We start from the raw sequence: 14,382 nt of genomic DNA on the forward strand, positions 1-14,382 counted from the left end.
GCTGTTATTCCAAGGTTTGTTGTAGACGGGCGGAATAGCCGGCTGAGTTGTGATATGGATATCTGAAGGGAGATACCGGTAGATGCCTCGCTGAGTGTGTGTGGTGTTGATCTCAGGGTACCGCAGCTAATATGTCCTGTAACGGCCGATCTGAAGCCCCCGGCTCCTCTGGGCCCTTAGCTGCAGACGGGGGCGCTGTGTGATGTTGGCGGGCCAGCTAAGGATGTCACTGAGGGGTGCCTTGTCTTACCCAGAAACAGTGGGGATTTGCACTGATCAATTGCCCGTACCCCGCCTTGGTGCTCTCTACGTACCTGGGCCGCCCAAAACTACAATTTTCGAGGCCGATCTTCATTGAAGTCACCTACCTCGCAAGCCCAAGCCGTTCTCCAACAGCAACCCTTCAGATTCAACTACAGTCGAGACTGGGCACTTAATTTTGGGATCTGAACTGTTTCTCCTCTGACTTCGAAAACGTCATGACCGCTCCAGCTCCGACCAACAGCGACGGCAGTCAAGTGCTGAAGTTCACTGCGACTTATAGCTCTCCCAACAACGGATCCTTTGTCGCCGCCCAAGAACTACAAGCCCCTGCTACTGATGCTGTCGAGGACAAGACCAAATACCTAAGGGATCTACGCAAAGCAACCCTTGCGATCCATGAGCAAGTCAACAAGGAGCTGACCCAACGCATGGAAGAAGACAAAGTCAAGGAGGCAGGGAAAGCGACCCAGAAGGAAGTTGACGAAGACAAGGAGGAAGAAAACTACGGCGAAGAGGTAATCGAAGAGGAGGAGTGAACTATCCGAATCAAGAGTCGATCAACGAAGACGCCAACGTTTATTTATACGGGGGTATTGTTATGATGCAGAATCGCACCGGCTCCAATGCAAAATCTACACGGCACTTCTCGACATCACACTCCGGTCCGGCCCCAACTTGGCGCCCTATTCGGCCTTGGCCCTGTTGCTCTGTTCAAACAACCGTAATGCACCACGGTATTATCAGGCATCACAGCAACCACGCTACCTCCCAGCCTCTTGTGGCACACGCCGCACATGCGCTCGTCACTAATGACCACCCGTCTATTCCGACCTCCCTGGCCGCCAGGCATGCCGTCTCCTAACAGGAGGAGTGCCTGGCTTGTCACGAGTTCGGTCTTTCTAAGACCAGCAACGATGCGCGTCTCGTTCACAAGACTATTGGCAGCCCGGATTCTTCCCCGGAAGTATGACTCCAGCTCCTCCACAGGGAGGCTATCTGGAATCAGTGAAAGCGTAGACGCAGCAGGAAGTCGAGATCCATGCTTGGATAAAAGGTCCAACGCAGGAGGCCAGTTCGGCGCGTGTGGCGGTTGTGGTGTTAGATATAAAGAGAGCAGCGTATGATATATCGAGGGTGACGGCTCTGCAGCGTCCTCATGATCCGCGTCTGGTCGCGAAGGCGTGGGCGCAGCCGCCTCTTGAGCTTTATGTATTCGGTTGCAGTATCTACTGAATTAGCTGAGGTATTGAAACCAATAGAGGTCAACTCACTCTTCTGCTTTTGCGTAATCTTTCATTTTGAAGACATATATCTCCAAAGCCTGTTTATCTGACCCCATGTTGCTGAGGACAACTGCCTGAGCTTCGTAGAATTTGGGGTCTGTCCAAAACATTAGCCATGGTTGTCAAAGGTGGTTGCGAGTGCTTACCATCTTTAGGTATAAGGCCAAAAGCCCTACTAAGACTATATTGTCTACTCTCCTTCAAGAACTTGACGAGTCGCTCCATTTGATCCTCCCAGGACTCCTTCTTAGAGCCATCTTTGAGCTGCTTAATCAATAGCTCAACGAGTCTGTTATGGAAATCTGGGTCCGTCTCATTCAACTCCGTAATGATATGATCTAGGTATTGAACCTCAAGGGCCGTATCGATCCCGGCCAGAAACTTTAACACTCTGTCTCTGGGGAGTGTCTCAGCATTTTCGGTATCACCAAGGAATATCTCCATGGCCATTTCCGGTTTACTTCTGAGTGTCCACTCTGAGAACTCCAGAATGAGGTCGACCATCTCGGGAGGCAGGTTTTGCAGATACCCGATTGTCCTTTCTGGCCCATACAAAGAGGGCGCTGTTTCATCAGGCTTATCGCCTGATCCGAACTTCCTGAGCAACTCCAATGCTTGTCGGTGAAGCTTCTTGCCGTAGAAGAAATCTACCAGCTCATTGTACCGATTGTGTTCGAGCAACTTCTCGTTGACAACGTCGGGGTCGCAGAAGTTAGGTATTCGGAATAGGGAGCTGGCCAATGTGGGCGCAGAGAACATATATGCTCGGAAGAGGCATGTATCCACCAACTTGAATTCATCCTGCAACTCCTTCTCAAGCTGTTCCTCTGATTCATCTCTTGATGTCGTCAAGATGCTCTTGAACGCCTCCTCTGTGGAACCACTTTCCGTCTTTCTTGGCTTCAGCCGGCCAGTTACGGGGTCGATGACACGTTGCAGCCTGGCCCTTGTACCGGCGAGGAAGCCTCTAAGCTCGAGGACGGCCGACATGAGGTCCTTACCCTCTAGAACATTTCCTTCCTCGGGCGTCTTCCCTACAATACTGGCGGCATCATCTGTATCAGCCTCTTTCCGAGACGAGGTGACTGAGGCAGTGTCAGAATCAACCTTGCGGTGACCCAGAAACATTCTCGTAAATCCACCAGCTTTTGATGGTGAGGCAGCTTCTATTATGGCCTCGGCTGCTGACTTTGTTGTCCTCTCTCCGTTCGTGTTGCCGTTAGCTTGCTCGTGGTCGGAGTCAGCGTCCTTCTCTTCAGTATAACCTGACAAATCACCGGCAATGAGCCTCGGGAAAAGTTTCAGTACTCTCTCCGGAGGAGCATGAACCTCGTCCTCGTTGAAGAGATCCATCGACTCGCGATACTTGCGCTGCTTGAAGAGGACTTCAGCCTTCTGCATCTTGGTCTCCCTCAGCGTTTCCGTTTTATTCTTCAAGAGAGCATCCTCCAGCATGTTCAGGATGCTGATCGCCTCGTCGTATTTGCCACTTGATACCAGCTCTTCAACCTGCGAGTCGTAGTCTGTGGCATCCATCTTCCAGACTACCCGATCGCTAGAGGTGTGAAAGCCTTTTCCGGCATGCGCCAAGCTATATGTCGGTGGTGAGAAATGTAGTTGCGCTGCTCCCGGAAGAGATATAGTCTGCAACAAAGAAAGCGTATCTGGGTTCCGCACCTCAAGCGAGCCCTTGGCTGGAGGTTGTAGGGCCAATATGTAAGGATAGGAGTAGCCGATAGACTCAGGGGCAGACCCCCAGGGTACCTGCTTCTTTTCTATCGGTTTACCTTCGTCTGTAATGAATAATGTGTTGATATCTTTGGCGAGAAGCATCTGCCCATCAGCCAGCTTCGCGGCCAGCGGTTTTGGGATGTAGCCGCCCAGTCCCATGTATCCCATACCCGCGCTACTCACGGCGCCGAACCTGCCCTGTCCACCAGCTGCACCGCCGATGGCTCCCGGAGCAACGACATCTTCGACCTCACTCGTGGTGACATCGACAACGATATAGCCTCCATTCATGCCGCACACGACCTTCGACGCGCTTGCCCACGTCACACTCCGAATGCTCTCGGCCAGCACGATCTCGCCAACATCTGGACTCAGCTCGCTCTCATGCCAGCTCCACAGCAACAGCCGCCTCTTGACAGCGACCGCCAGCCGGCTGATTATCTCGGGTATGCCCGTAGCGGGGTCGCGTACGATGTTGCTAGTCACCGCAAAGCACGACGCGTTCTTGGTGCGCGCCAGTGGCGCCTCGATCGGCTCAAAGGTCTGCCAGTCATGCAGCGAGACGGCGTAGTTGGAGAGGCTGATCAGCGCGTTGGCTTCCTTGATTATCGCGAGCTGCTCGATGGCGCGTGTCGAGAACTTCTCCACCTCGCGGAGGAGGTCGGTTGGCTTGACGGCGGGCTGGGAAGAGGATGGCGATCGGGCATCTGTCGAAGCCGGCGCAACATCTTTGGGAGGACTACCAGCTGCGGCAGAGTCATCGGTTGACGTGCCATTTGTCGGCTTAGAAGGGGCTGGGGGAGGAGGGAGTTCGTTGAGGCGATAGACGCGTAGGACACCAGTGTTGAGACCGACAAAGACCCGGTCGCCTACGATTCTCGGTTAGTATATATAGCCAAGCCATACATCATTCAACTGCCGTGCGCACCATATGCCAGAATAGTCTCTATCTTAGACTTGTCCCGTTGTTTGAGCTCGATGATAGGTCGAGCTGTGAATGCGGAGAGCATGGCGGCTGCCAGCTCACAACCAGGAGCGGGTTTATCGGTTGCTGATGACCATCAGGGCTATTCGTTGTTAAGCAAATCGCTTGTAGCTCCCGCAAGGATCGCCGTATTGTGCTCAGCTTTGGCACAGTCTTGAATAGTCGAGAATTCTATGGTGGCCGAGGTGGGCGGACCGGTCCTTGCGATGCATGAGGGAGCTCGATGATGTCGGGTGGGAGCTCCCGTGTAAGTTAAGCGGCCTCGGCCCATGACCGCATTGGTCGATAAGCCCACGCCTAACAGCATACACCCCTCAACACCAACCTCGTGGCCTGTAGGTCATGATGTTGCAACAGCTCAATCAAATTGGTCAGGTAAAATTATATCCATGTATACACCCCACGGTTCTATATTCTATCTTATACTACGAGCATTTGTTGTCTATCTTGCTCACGTGCGCACCTATGCCATCGTATATCAACAAGCCTGCTCCATGACCTTCAGTCCAAATATTGGCTATCGAAAGTCCGAAAAAGTAATCAGAACGCCACCCCCCTCAAAATCTTCTAGCTGTTATTCTGTGTACCACATCTGAAGTTCTCTACATTCCGGTAACTCTCATCGCACCGTAGCCTATACTGACCACCACGAGTAGGGTCATGAGACTACTCGGCACGCCTCTGCTGATGAAGTGCTTAACTTGCAGATATCTCTGTCCAGCAGGGTCTTCTTTCATGATAGCGGCTAGTATCTCGTCAGCAGATAGCTCAGAGTTATAAGGGTAGGAAACTTACTCATATTGGGGAAACCGCTAGTAGGCAGGGCCATAGCAGCGCTGCACATCAGAACACCAGCCATAACCAGGAGATTCGGGTGCGGTTGATCCATCGCCTTACCGACATTGAAGACGAGAGGTAGGATAATAAGAGCGGCCACGGTGTGGCTAATGAAGGTTGCGATGACAAGGATCAGGCAGGAGAAAACAACCAGTACACCGTACAGGCTCATGCCCTCAACACGATGTGTGATGGCAACAGCAACGGTATCGAGCAGACCAGAGGACTTGACAGCTTTTCCAAGTGACAAACCTCCTGCTGCAAGAATGATGATTGTCCAAGGAAAGTTATTGAAGTCTTCTTTGGTCAAAATGCCAACTCCAAAGAACAAGACAATCGGTATGATTGCAATAACGCCCATGTCGCCAAAGACACTCTCAAGTTGGTGGCTGGCGCACCACAATCCAATAGTTGCAATCGTAATAATAGATACAAACCATTGAATTCCAGTAAATCTATCCTTGACTGGACGGATTGGGACAATGGTTGTGCCTTTTCCTGGATGGAAGGTTGCGAGGAGCAATAGCCAAATCAGAACAATCGAGACGAGGCCAACGGGAATGGCGATGAAAAACCACTGGCCCCATGTGGGCTCGGGTGTCATGATTCCCATGGCGACCACGTTCTGAGGTGAGGCGATAGGCGAAAGCATGCCTCCAACGTTCGATGCTAGGGCGATGCCCATTATTACGGCCTTGGACATGTTTGAACCTGCCGGTAGGTTCCTCAACATCGGCTAGTCAATGTTAGTAAAGACCTACAACGGGTGACATTGAAACATACCTCAATGATGGAAAAGCACAGCACAGGAGCTGCCACATTGCTTATAAGCATGCTGGCGAACGCCGCTACCAGCATGTTTGCGATAAGCACTGTTCTCGGCTTCGTGCCAGCCTTGCTAAGCACAAAAGTCGCGATCCGCTTATCGATCATACATTTAGACAGGGCGGCAGCCAGGGTGAAGCCACCTAGAAGAAGCATGATGACTGGCGTCCACATGGCAGCAAAGATGTAGGTCGTCGCTGCCTTCGAATTTAGCCGAGCATATGGCGGGTTCTCTGAGAGCACTACATTGAGTACCACACAAAGGAAGGGTATCATGAGCGAGGTCACGAAGAGTGGAATGGCCTGGTAAATGTTAGACGCGAATATATCTAAGTAATGTGACCACATACCTCGGTAGCCCACAGCAAACTGACGAACACCAGCATAGCCAGACAGTTTTGTTGCTCGGGCTTCTCCATGATTGGCACCAACAGTAAAACGAGGAAAACGGCAATGATAATGATGAGGTTGAACATACCCGAGCTGAACAGCCATGTTGGACACGTAAAGCGGCCAATCGGTGTCGTAATTTCCTTAGTTGAAGGAAACTGCTCGTCATCACCCTGAAGTCGAGTTTTCGTCGGGTCGCCGTCCCGTCCCATTAGGACACGGCCGAGACTTGCTGCTTCTGCCCGACGCTCAATGCCGATGAGATCTCTCCAGACCGTATTGCGTTCCCATACAACATGCTCTCGTAAATGTGAACGCAGGTCCTTCTTAGCAGCAACTTCATCACCGTCGGTGACGATTTCTGTATATGCCTTCTCCACCTTCTCGATGTACTCTTCGACGTTGCGGATAGTGTCTTTTTGGAAAGGGTATGCCGTATCAACATACTTCTCCATGTAGACCTGTCGGTATTTCCGATCAACAATCTTGTCGAACTTCTTCAAGACCTTTCTAAAGCCTGTCCTGTTCAACTGAACGTAAGACTTCAGTTCGCACAGCTGAACATAGAGGCTTATGATCCTCTTCTTCAGCATTATTCCGGATGAGAACAGCACAGCCTGCTCGGCATAGTCGTCATACCCCGTGCTGAAGCGACGCAGAGATCGTGTGAGTTCTGTAGACGCTGTCATCTCTGTCGATGCCATCATAGGGTTTGCCGCAGTTCTCCTGCGCCCAGGCAAGCTAAGCCGCCTTTTCCTGGTCAATGCAGCTGTCTCATCTCCATCGTCGTCGTCGCTGTCTTCCACGCCATCCTCCGTTGAGTGATGGCTCTGTACGCTTCCTCGGCGCAGTCTTGACTGACGAGGACCATCACTAGCTCCTGTAGTAGGCCGAAGGTCGCTAGAGCCATCCTCCTCACCATTCTCGAATGCGCCAACGTCCCTCAGCAGATTATCGATCTCCTCAGTGAGTTCCTTCTCTTTGACATGGTAGAACGAGTCTATCTTTTCCAACTCGACATCTAGCGCTCGTTTGAAGACGGCCTCGGGTTCTTCGTTCTGGATAAGAGGTCGTGACTCGGCGTCGGTACCGACGGTTTGATGAACTGATTTCTCGAGTTGGTAAATCCTAAGCCAGCGGTTAGTACAAATTCAGAAGCTCTCCAGCAACATGTTTGAATTTACTTACAGCTTCTTGAGATTGCTGTATGCGATGTAGTGGCTGCTCCAGTCCGGAACAGCATTGAATTGGATACTGTGTGAGAATTTCATCTCGTCTTGTTCGTCAAGCCAGCGACGCTTCTCCTCTCTCTTGGATAGTTTTCTTGTTCCCTCCTCTCGCCCACGCTCTCGGCGCTGGAGCTGTCCAAGGTCGGCGAGCTCGTACTGTTCAGCGGAGCTATGTGCTGTGCTTTCTCCGGACGCTGCACTCCCTCCTCTTCCCGAGAGGCCTGTGAATGTGGGCTGACTAGTCGGAAGCGCAGCGAGCTCAGACCCGATGCTGCGGACAGAGGAGGGATTATGCGCTGGGATTGAGGGCGGTATGGTGAATTGTGAAAGCCTCAGAGGCGGAATGCCAAAGTTCTCATCAGGAGGACTAGTCTGGAGCCAGAGATAGTCGCTTTCATCGTGACTCGAGAGTTCGATGGCCAACCTGCCAAATGCAAATTAGCGGCACACTAGGGTGACGTTTGAGAGCTACTACAGTGGGCACGCCATAGGGGAGAGGAGCTTGGAGCACGTTGGCTAGGCTCACACCCCGCACCGTACACTCCTCTAACATGGCTTTCCGGAGACATTTCACGTTGACGACGGAGTTCACGGCTTGTTTTACCAATGTCTTGGCCTCAAGCTGCAATCGGCTTTGCTAACAACACTCTCTTCCTTTGCAAAGTTTTATTCCCATAGTCACTAGATTTTCTCTCATAGTTTGCAACAACTTGAAACTCTGATGTTGTGCCTTAGGCAAATAGCTCAAGGTCCGACGATTACCGAGTCTTAATCATTAATCACTTCTATGTCGTAGGACATTAAGATAACTTAACTCAGATAAAGTCATTACATGATTTATTCATCTCTTAACCTACATAACATACCACCAAGTGTGTGCAGTGAGTGCCTCGAGATCTACTTTAGTAGTTACTTAATACTAATAGCCGCCACACCAAGACGTCAAAGCATTTACTTTAACCCCCTTACCTCTATTCTCATACTCCCCTATCAGGATAGTTCAGCAAGGGTAGCAGTACCTCCTCAAAAGAGGTTACTACCTTCGTAGAATTTAATAGACAATAAGAATAGACGAATATTCGAAAGCTCGATGAGTATTACGGCTGTCGATATTGAGTATCTTCACCCTTTAAGAATTAACGTTTATTAGCCTTGCAGAGGAGTAGAAGCTCGGAATGAAGCCTACATTCTCTTTCTCTTTCTGGAAGTCACCCTATGTAAAACTCATATCGGGCAAATCAGAAGGTTCTTCACGTATGGATTCTCCGGAGTTTCGGTAATTCTTCTCACCAAAATTATCGTTGTCTATGCAAAAGTCGTGGTGGAGTAGATTGTGTCTTGTGCTATCAGGCATTGCCTGGTTTCTGATATTGGTAGGAGCATCAACACCTGCAGCCTTCTGCGAGATGCACACAAACAGGGCGTCAGATTCGGCCTATCGTAGCCTTCCATTGAAAAGCCACGTCTCACCGACATTTTGGTTGCTGCAGGCTTTCCACCCTACTGAGGTACTTCTGACTGTTTAGAACCCAGTCCGAAGCAAATCCGTTGCAAATCGTGAGGATAAGACTTAGGCAACCCCAAGTCGTAACGAAGCCTCGGTTGTCATACACATATCGCAAGCAAACCCCAGAACCTGCACCTTCCGACTCGTCCCATCTTTGAAGTCCTTAACAGATTCACGGTACCTCCAGGATAATCTTTCTGACACATCCCTGGCACCATGTCGGACTATGTACCTGACGCCCTCTCCTTCGTCGACTTCGACGCTCAGGATGACCAGTGGAACTTCGACCATTTCCTGGCCTCCTTTCCCATTGGAGAACTTTTCAGCGACCATCTCGCGGATCCTCGGCCCTTCGTAGATTCGCCTGGAGAGTGAGGCTTTTTTTTTTACCGCCTGCTAATAAATAGGGTGTCAAGTATCATACAGCCCAATATAAATTTAGACCCGCTCAGTCATTGGTCGGAAGGGTACCAGGTCGATCACCCCCTTCCACACTCCGAGTCTATCTCTCAAACTAGCTATTCATTGATGTAAGTTTAGCTTCGGTGACAGTTGGAATCAGATCTGACTCTCAAAAGGCCAACCAATCGTCCAGTGGCTATAAATACGGAAGTGTCCCGAGAAACTGCATTTGGAGATGTCTCATTCACTACAGACGGAAGGACGACCATTGGTACTCAGAGCCAGATACAGGCCAATGCAACAGATGTAGTTGATGGCAATGATCTCGTTCATGAAGCAGTTGGAAACCACCAGTCCCGAGCATGCATTGAGTGCGGCGATCTATTCCCGAGTCAGTATCGTCTACGCTTGCATGCAAACGAGGCTCAGCACAGCCCATTTGCATGTAAATGTGGTCAAAAGTTCGCAAGGCGTGATGTTCTGCAGCGTCATATCGTGTCACAAGGTTCTGCCCTCCCTAGATATCCTTGCACTCATTGCAAACTCCACCGGGGTAAAAACGGGTTTCGCCGTCGAGATCACCTACTACAGCATATACGGGGCTACCACAAGCTCGACTCTGACAACTTTCTTCTTGATTTGAACCCGCGCCAGACAAAGCAGCACGAAGTCATCTTTTGTCGCCATCCAAGCTGTGAGTATCATCGTGATGATACATTCAGGAAACTTCCTTGGCATTCACAGCTAGAAAATCGACCCTTCCGCAACAAGTCGGAGCACACAAAGCATCTAAAGGATGTACACGGCGAGACGGCTTTCCCATGCAATGTCCCAGGTTGTGAGAGAGTAGGCTCGAAAGGCTATTCCAGGGAAAAAGACCTCATCAATCACCGAGTCAAGACGCACTCTGGCTTGGAACGATATCTCCCAAAACCACGGCAGACTCGCAGGAAATGTCCTGCTGGTTGTGGAAAATTCTTCAGTCCAAACCATGTAAGTTCATGTTACTCGTTGAAGTGATGTAGCCAGCGTAGCTTGGCACGATGGAGTCGCTAGTTTCGAACTTCTAACACAATAGACTAGATACCTACGCACCTCCACGATTCTTGCGATAACACAAAGCAAGCATGCCTCAATGGCTGTGGCGAGATGTTTAATCGTTTCGCTTTTGACTGGCATGTCAAGGGGACCTGCACAACATTAAAGAGACTCTGTCCTCGGGGCTGTGGAGAGCTCGTGCTGCCTTATGGTCTTGAAGGACACTTAGAATACTACCATAAATAAGCTTCGTGCTCGAGGGCATCTTTGCTTCCCGTGGTGATAAAATTGCAAGAGCTATCCATACGCTTACAAGAGCTGGGATATATCAACGATAACACCTGGACTTGTGGCCTGTCACCCCTTGTTGAAGACAATATCATGTTGTGACGGAATACATCGCATTAATCATAGACCAAATTGAGATGCTGGCTTCATGTCATATTAATTTGGCTGGCTTCTCCTGTTCGGAGGGATGGATGACTTGGGATCTGTTCATCAAAAACTATATTCGACACGGCTGGGAGAAGATTGTTCTCCCTTGCTACGGCGAAAGGCTCGTTTTGCATACACGTTTGCAGCGCTCGAGGTATTGAACCTTTGCCCTATTGGATACAGTCGTGCTTCCGATGTTGAAAGGCAATGACGAGACTGTCTCGAGAGACGCATGCCGAGATTGCTTACAACAGAAGCCGACCTATGATTGAGTTACTCCTCGTCTCAGTCTAATATCGTCTCAATAATCGCTTCATGTCAAAGATGATGGTAGCTGATGGAAGCTGTGTTCTTCGTCGTTTCAAGCTTGTTCTTTTCGCTGTCGATGCCTCATTTCAAACGCCTTTCCTTTCTCCTCCTTTTCTCTGTCTGCCTCTTCAGTTTACCTTTCCTTTCTCCTCCTTTTCTCCATCTGCCTCTTCATTTTACCTTTTTCTTTTTTATTCACTTTTCTAAATGCACTGCTACTCCTGATGTGAAAGACAGGGATAACAACGCTGGTTTGTGAATCTGATATTATGATAGTTTTCCTTGCGTGTGGAATTGTTGGGCGTTATTCTCAATTACCCCCTGACCGTAGTCACTCCCTCCTAGCTAGAAAAATCCAACTATTTACTCTCCTTGACTTGACTCACCCTCACCCTCCGCAACTAGCTGCTCGGACCAATTTCCATCGAATATCAAGCTCCACTGCACAACTGAACGCACGGCACGTTGGAACAGATCAAGTAAGCCAGGTCAGCCTATCACATAACACCAGCAAAAACAAGCATCTGACAAAGCCGTCCATCGCGGCATGTTTATTAAGAGTGTATGTAACTGAAGCTTCTGACAAGCCTCAGTTGTTGGGCGGGGGGGGTATATATGACCTGTCGATGAAAGAAAAAAAATTGAATGCCCAACGTCGAGTAGATGCAACAATGCCCTCGTAACAACCTACCGACCCGCCCGTGCTTGGCTTGGCTCTCTTTTCGCTCTCGATAAAATATGATGGTATCCTCATCCTCGGATAACAACCCCATTCAAAATATGTCGTCTGCTCTCTTTCCCCTGATTAAGCTCCTGCGCCGCCTTCTTTCCCATGCCCAATACCGTTCGCAACCGCAACCGCACCAGCGTTCGCGCTCGCGTTCGAATTGCTATGCGTATGCCCGATCCCCAGCACCTTCTGGATGCTCCGCCGGAACGCCTTGCCCGAGCTCGCGTCCTCCGCGACGCTGCTCTCCCGGCGCGCCTCGCTCGGCTTCTCCTTGTCCTTGTCCTTGTCCTTCTCGTCCTTGTCGCCGCGGTTCAGAAACCCAAAGCTCATCCGCCTCGCCGAGCTGGGGGACGTGACGCTGTCGCGCTTCTCCCGCTTCTTGCGCACGGCGATGACGGCCGGCAGCTCGGACGGCCGCGGCGGCCACTCGCCGTCGCGCTTCCACCCTGTGACGCACGCGCGGATCATGTCCCCTAGGTTGATGGGGCAGGAGGGCTGCAGCGAGTGCACGACAACCTTGTCGTAGATGGATATGTATAGTGCTGGTGTAATGGAAGCACGCATCGGGTTGGCTGGTGGGAGGAGAGGAGGTGCAATGGGAAGCAGAGTCTCCACGGGATATGGCTGAGATCCTGAGCCAGAATGTGAGGTTTTTGGAGAGAGGTCGTGTGCCTGTGACGACGAGTCTTCCATGCTTGTGGTAGGTATGGATGAGAGGTCCGCCTGTGCTGAATGTGCAGAGTGATGTGAGTGATGCGAGTGGGCCGTGGTCACGGGAGACAATGGCGATGCCACGGCTTGCGAGCCGGAGGACATAATGCTGCGATTGGTGTTCGAATGCGTCCGCCAGAACAATCCCCGGCGTGGAGAGGACGGGGACTCGGGGGAGGGAGGTTTCGGCCGCACATGTACGGTCTTGGCACCGGTCCATGCATCTCTCCTTGCCTCGAAGCATGCAAGTCCCTGATTCCACTTGGTCTCACTGCGCACCTCTCTCCTTCGCTTCGCCTTGCGTGCTATTGATGAAGCTCTGACAGCTGCGCCAATTGAATCTGGGTTGTCAAATCGAAAGGGAGATGAGGTCGATATGATGGCATCATCATCAGAGAGATCCGAGGTCCATTCTGCTCGAGGTCGAAAATGGTCAGGGTCCTCGGACACGGAGCTATACACCGAGTCTGTCTCAGAGTCCGCTTCCTCGCCAGAGTCCACAACTGCATCCTCGTCGGCAACGGGCGTGATATCGTCGTCTTCGTTCTCTATCGCCACTTCGAGAAAGCCTTCAATGTCTTTGTCCGCTGCTAAAGATGCCGTTTCTGTGATGATGGGCTCTTCAGCAGCCGGGAGCTCTGGCGCATTGTTGTGGGCGGGCCACTTGAAGTCCCAGTCATTGCGGACCTTTTGCGCCAGGAAGCGCTTCACAGCTTCCTTTTGCTTGGTCTTGTCCTTGCTGAGCAGATCGGCATCAAAGTCAGGGTCTTGTTCCGTGGGAGTCTGGTGGTGTTGAAGGTGAGGGTGGCGTAGCTTCGAGAGGGGTGATCTGGGCGACTTGTACAAGTCGGAGAAGATCATCTTCGAGTGATGGGGTTCGGTGGGAGTGGGAGACGGAGCTATGCCGCAGTCTGTGTTGCTCCTGGGATCACGACCCTCGCGTGACAGCGGCGGCCGAGGTGAATTTATGTACTGGAGCGGCGCGGGGTGCGGGGAGCAGGAGGTGGGGAGCAAGGGGTTCTCTAACACGGCCAGGGCCTGGGCTATAGGAGCAGCTGAAGGCGCGGGAGGCGGTGGTATGATAGCTTGAACGGGAGGATACGGTTAGAACAGACCACAGAATAGTCTAGAGGCATTGGCACATTGGCATGGCAAGGATGGATAATATGAAGAGACTGAGAGAAGATGGAAGGGGTCAAGGTGACGACGCATCAAGAGGCGGCTTGGTGGCATTCCCTTTGGACGTCTCCTCGCCTGCTCAAGATTGCCTCTCTCGTCCTTTCCTCTCCTGTTACCAGTCGAGCTCAATCCAGCTCTCCTTCGGGTGCCCAGCAGGCGGTCTGCTTGCACCCTGGTCGAAGCTGCGCTTGCAACACGCTGATCTGGGCAAGACGGTACCTGTACTGTACGTCTGCACTGGGACTGCACGTATAGTACACGTCTATCGCTGTAGGGTAGGGAAGAGGAGAGAGACTAGAAAAGGGAGCAGCCAGAGTAGCAGAGGGGTTTCGAGGGGGGAGAAAACGCCAAAAAAGACGGACGGGTAGAGTATTTTAAGACACGGAGCTGTGAAGCTAAAATCGAAGCGAAGAAAAGACTTACCAGGACGAGGATCGGGTTCATGCTCAGGGCCACCGGCAGCGCCTTGTAGCGAACCTTGATTCACGGACCGCCTCTCGTGCATGACGATGGCGTCTGGGACTGCT

At 51.4% G+C, this 14,382-nt stretch overlaps 3 protein-coding genes across 3 annotated transcripts; 1 reads left to right on the plus strand and 2 right to left on the minus strand.

Moving 5' to 3' along the window:
* Positions 1-479: 479 nt before the first annotated feature.
* Positions 480-800, plus strand: UCRPA7_4090 (putative gon7 family protein; the record flags this gene model as incomplete). The annotated part of the gene is made up of 1 exon (XM_007916635.1): positions 480-800. The coding sequence occupies one exon, from the start codon at positions 480-482 to the stop codon at positions 798-800; it is 321 nt and encodes a 106-aa protein (XP_007914826.1).
* Positions 801-1,531: 731 nt separating this feature from the next.
* UCRPA7_4091 (putative spx domain-containing protein) lies at positions 1,532-7,586 on the minus strand (the record flags this gene model as incomplete). Its single annotated transcript, XM_007916676.1, has 11 exons — positions 1,532-1,644; positions 1,694-3,091; positions 3,335-4,147; positions 4,207-4,300; positions 4,908-5,008; positions 5,059-5,489; positions 5,538-5,836; positions 5,884-6,228; positions 6,276-6,988; positions 7,235-7,443; positions 7,504-7,586. The coding sequence occupies 11 exons, from the start codon at positions 7,584-7,586 to the stop codon at positions 1,532-1,534; spliced, it is 4,599 nt and encodes a 1,532-aa protein (XP_007914867.1).
* Positions 7,587-12,040: 4,454 nt separating this feature from the next.
* On the minus strand, positions 12,041-13,537 carry UCRPA7_4092 (putative mitochondrial aaa protein; the record flags this gene model as incomplete). Its single annotated transcript, XM_007916665.1, has 2 exons — positions 12,041-12,589; positions 13,139-13,537. The coding sequence occupies 2 exons, from the start codon at positions 13,535-13,537 to the stop codon at positions 12,041-12,043; spliced, it is 948 nt and encodes a 315-aa protein (XP_007914856.1).
* Positions 13,538-14,382: the final 845 nt, after the last annotated feature.

Source organism: Phaeoacremonium minimum (genome assembly GCF_000392275.1).
Source record: "Phaeoacremonium minimum UCRPA7 unplaced genomic scaffold PA7_03_scaffold_324, whole genome shotgun sequence".
Lineage (NCBI taxonomy): Eukaryota > Fungi > Ascomycota > Sordariomycetes > Togniniales > Togniniaceae > Phaeoacremonium > Phaeoacremonium minimum.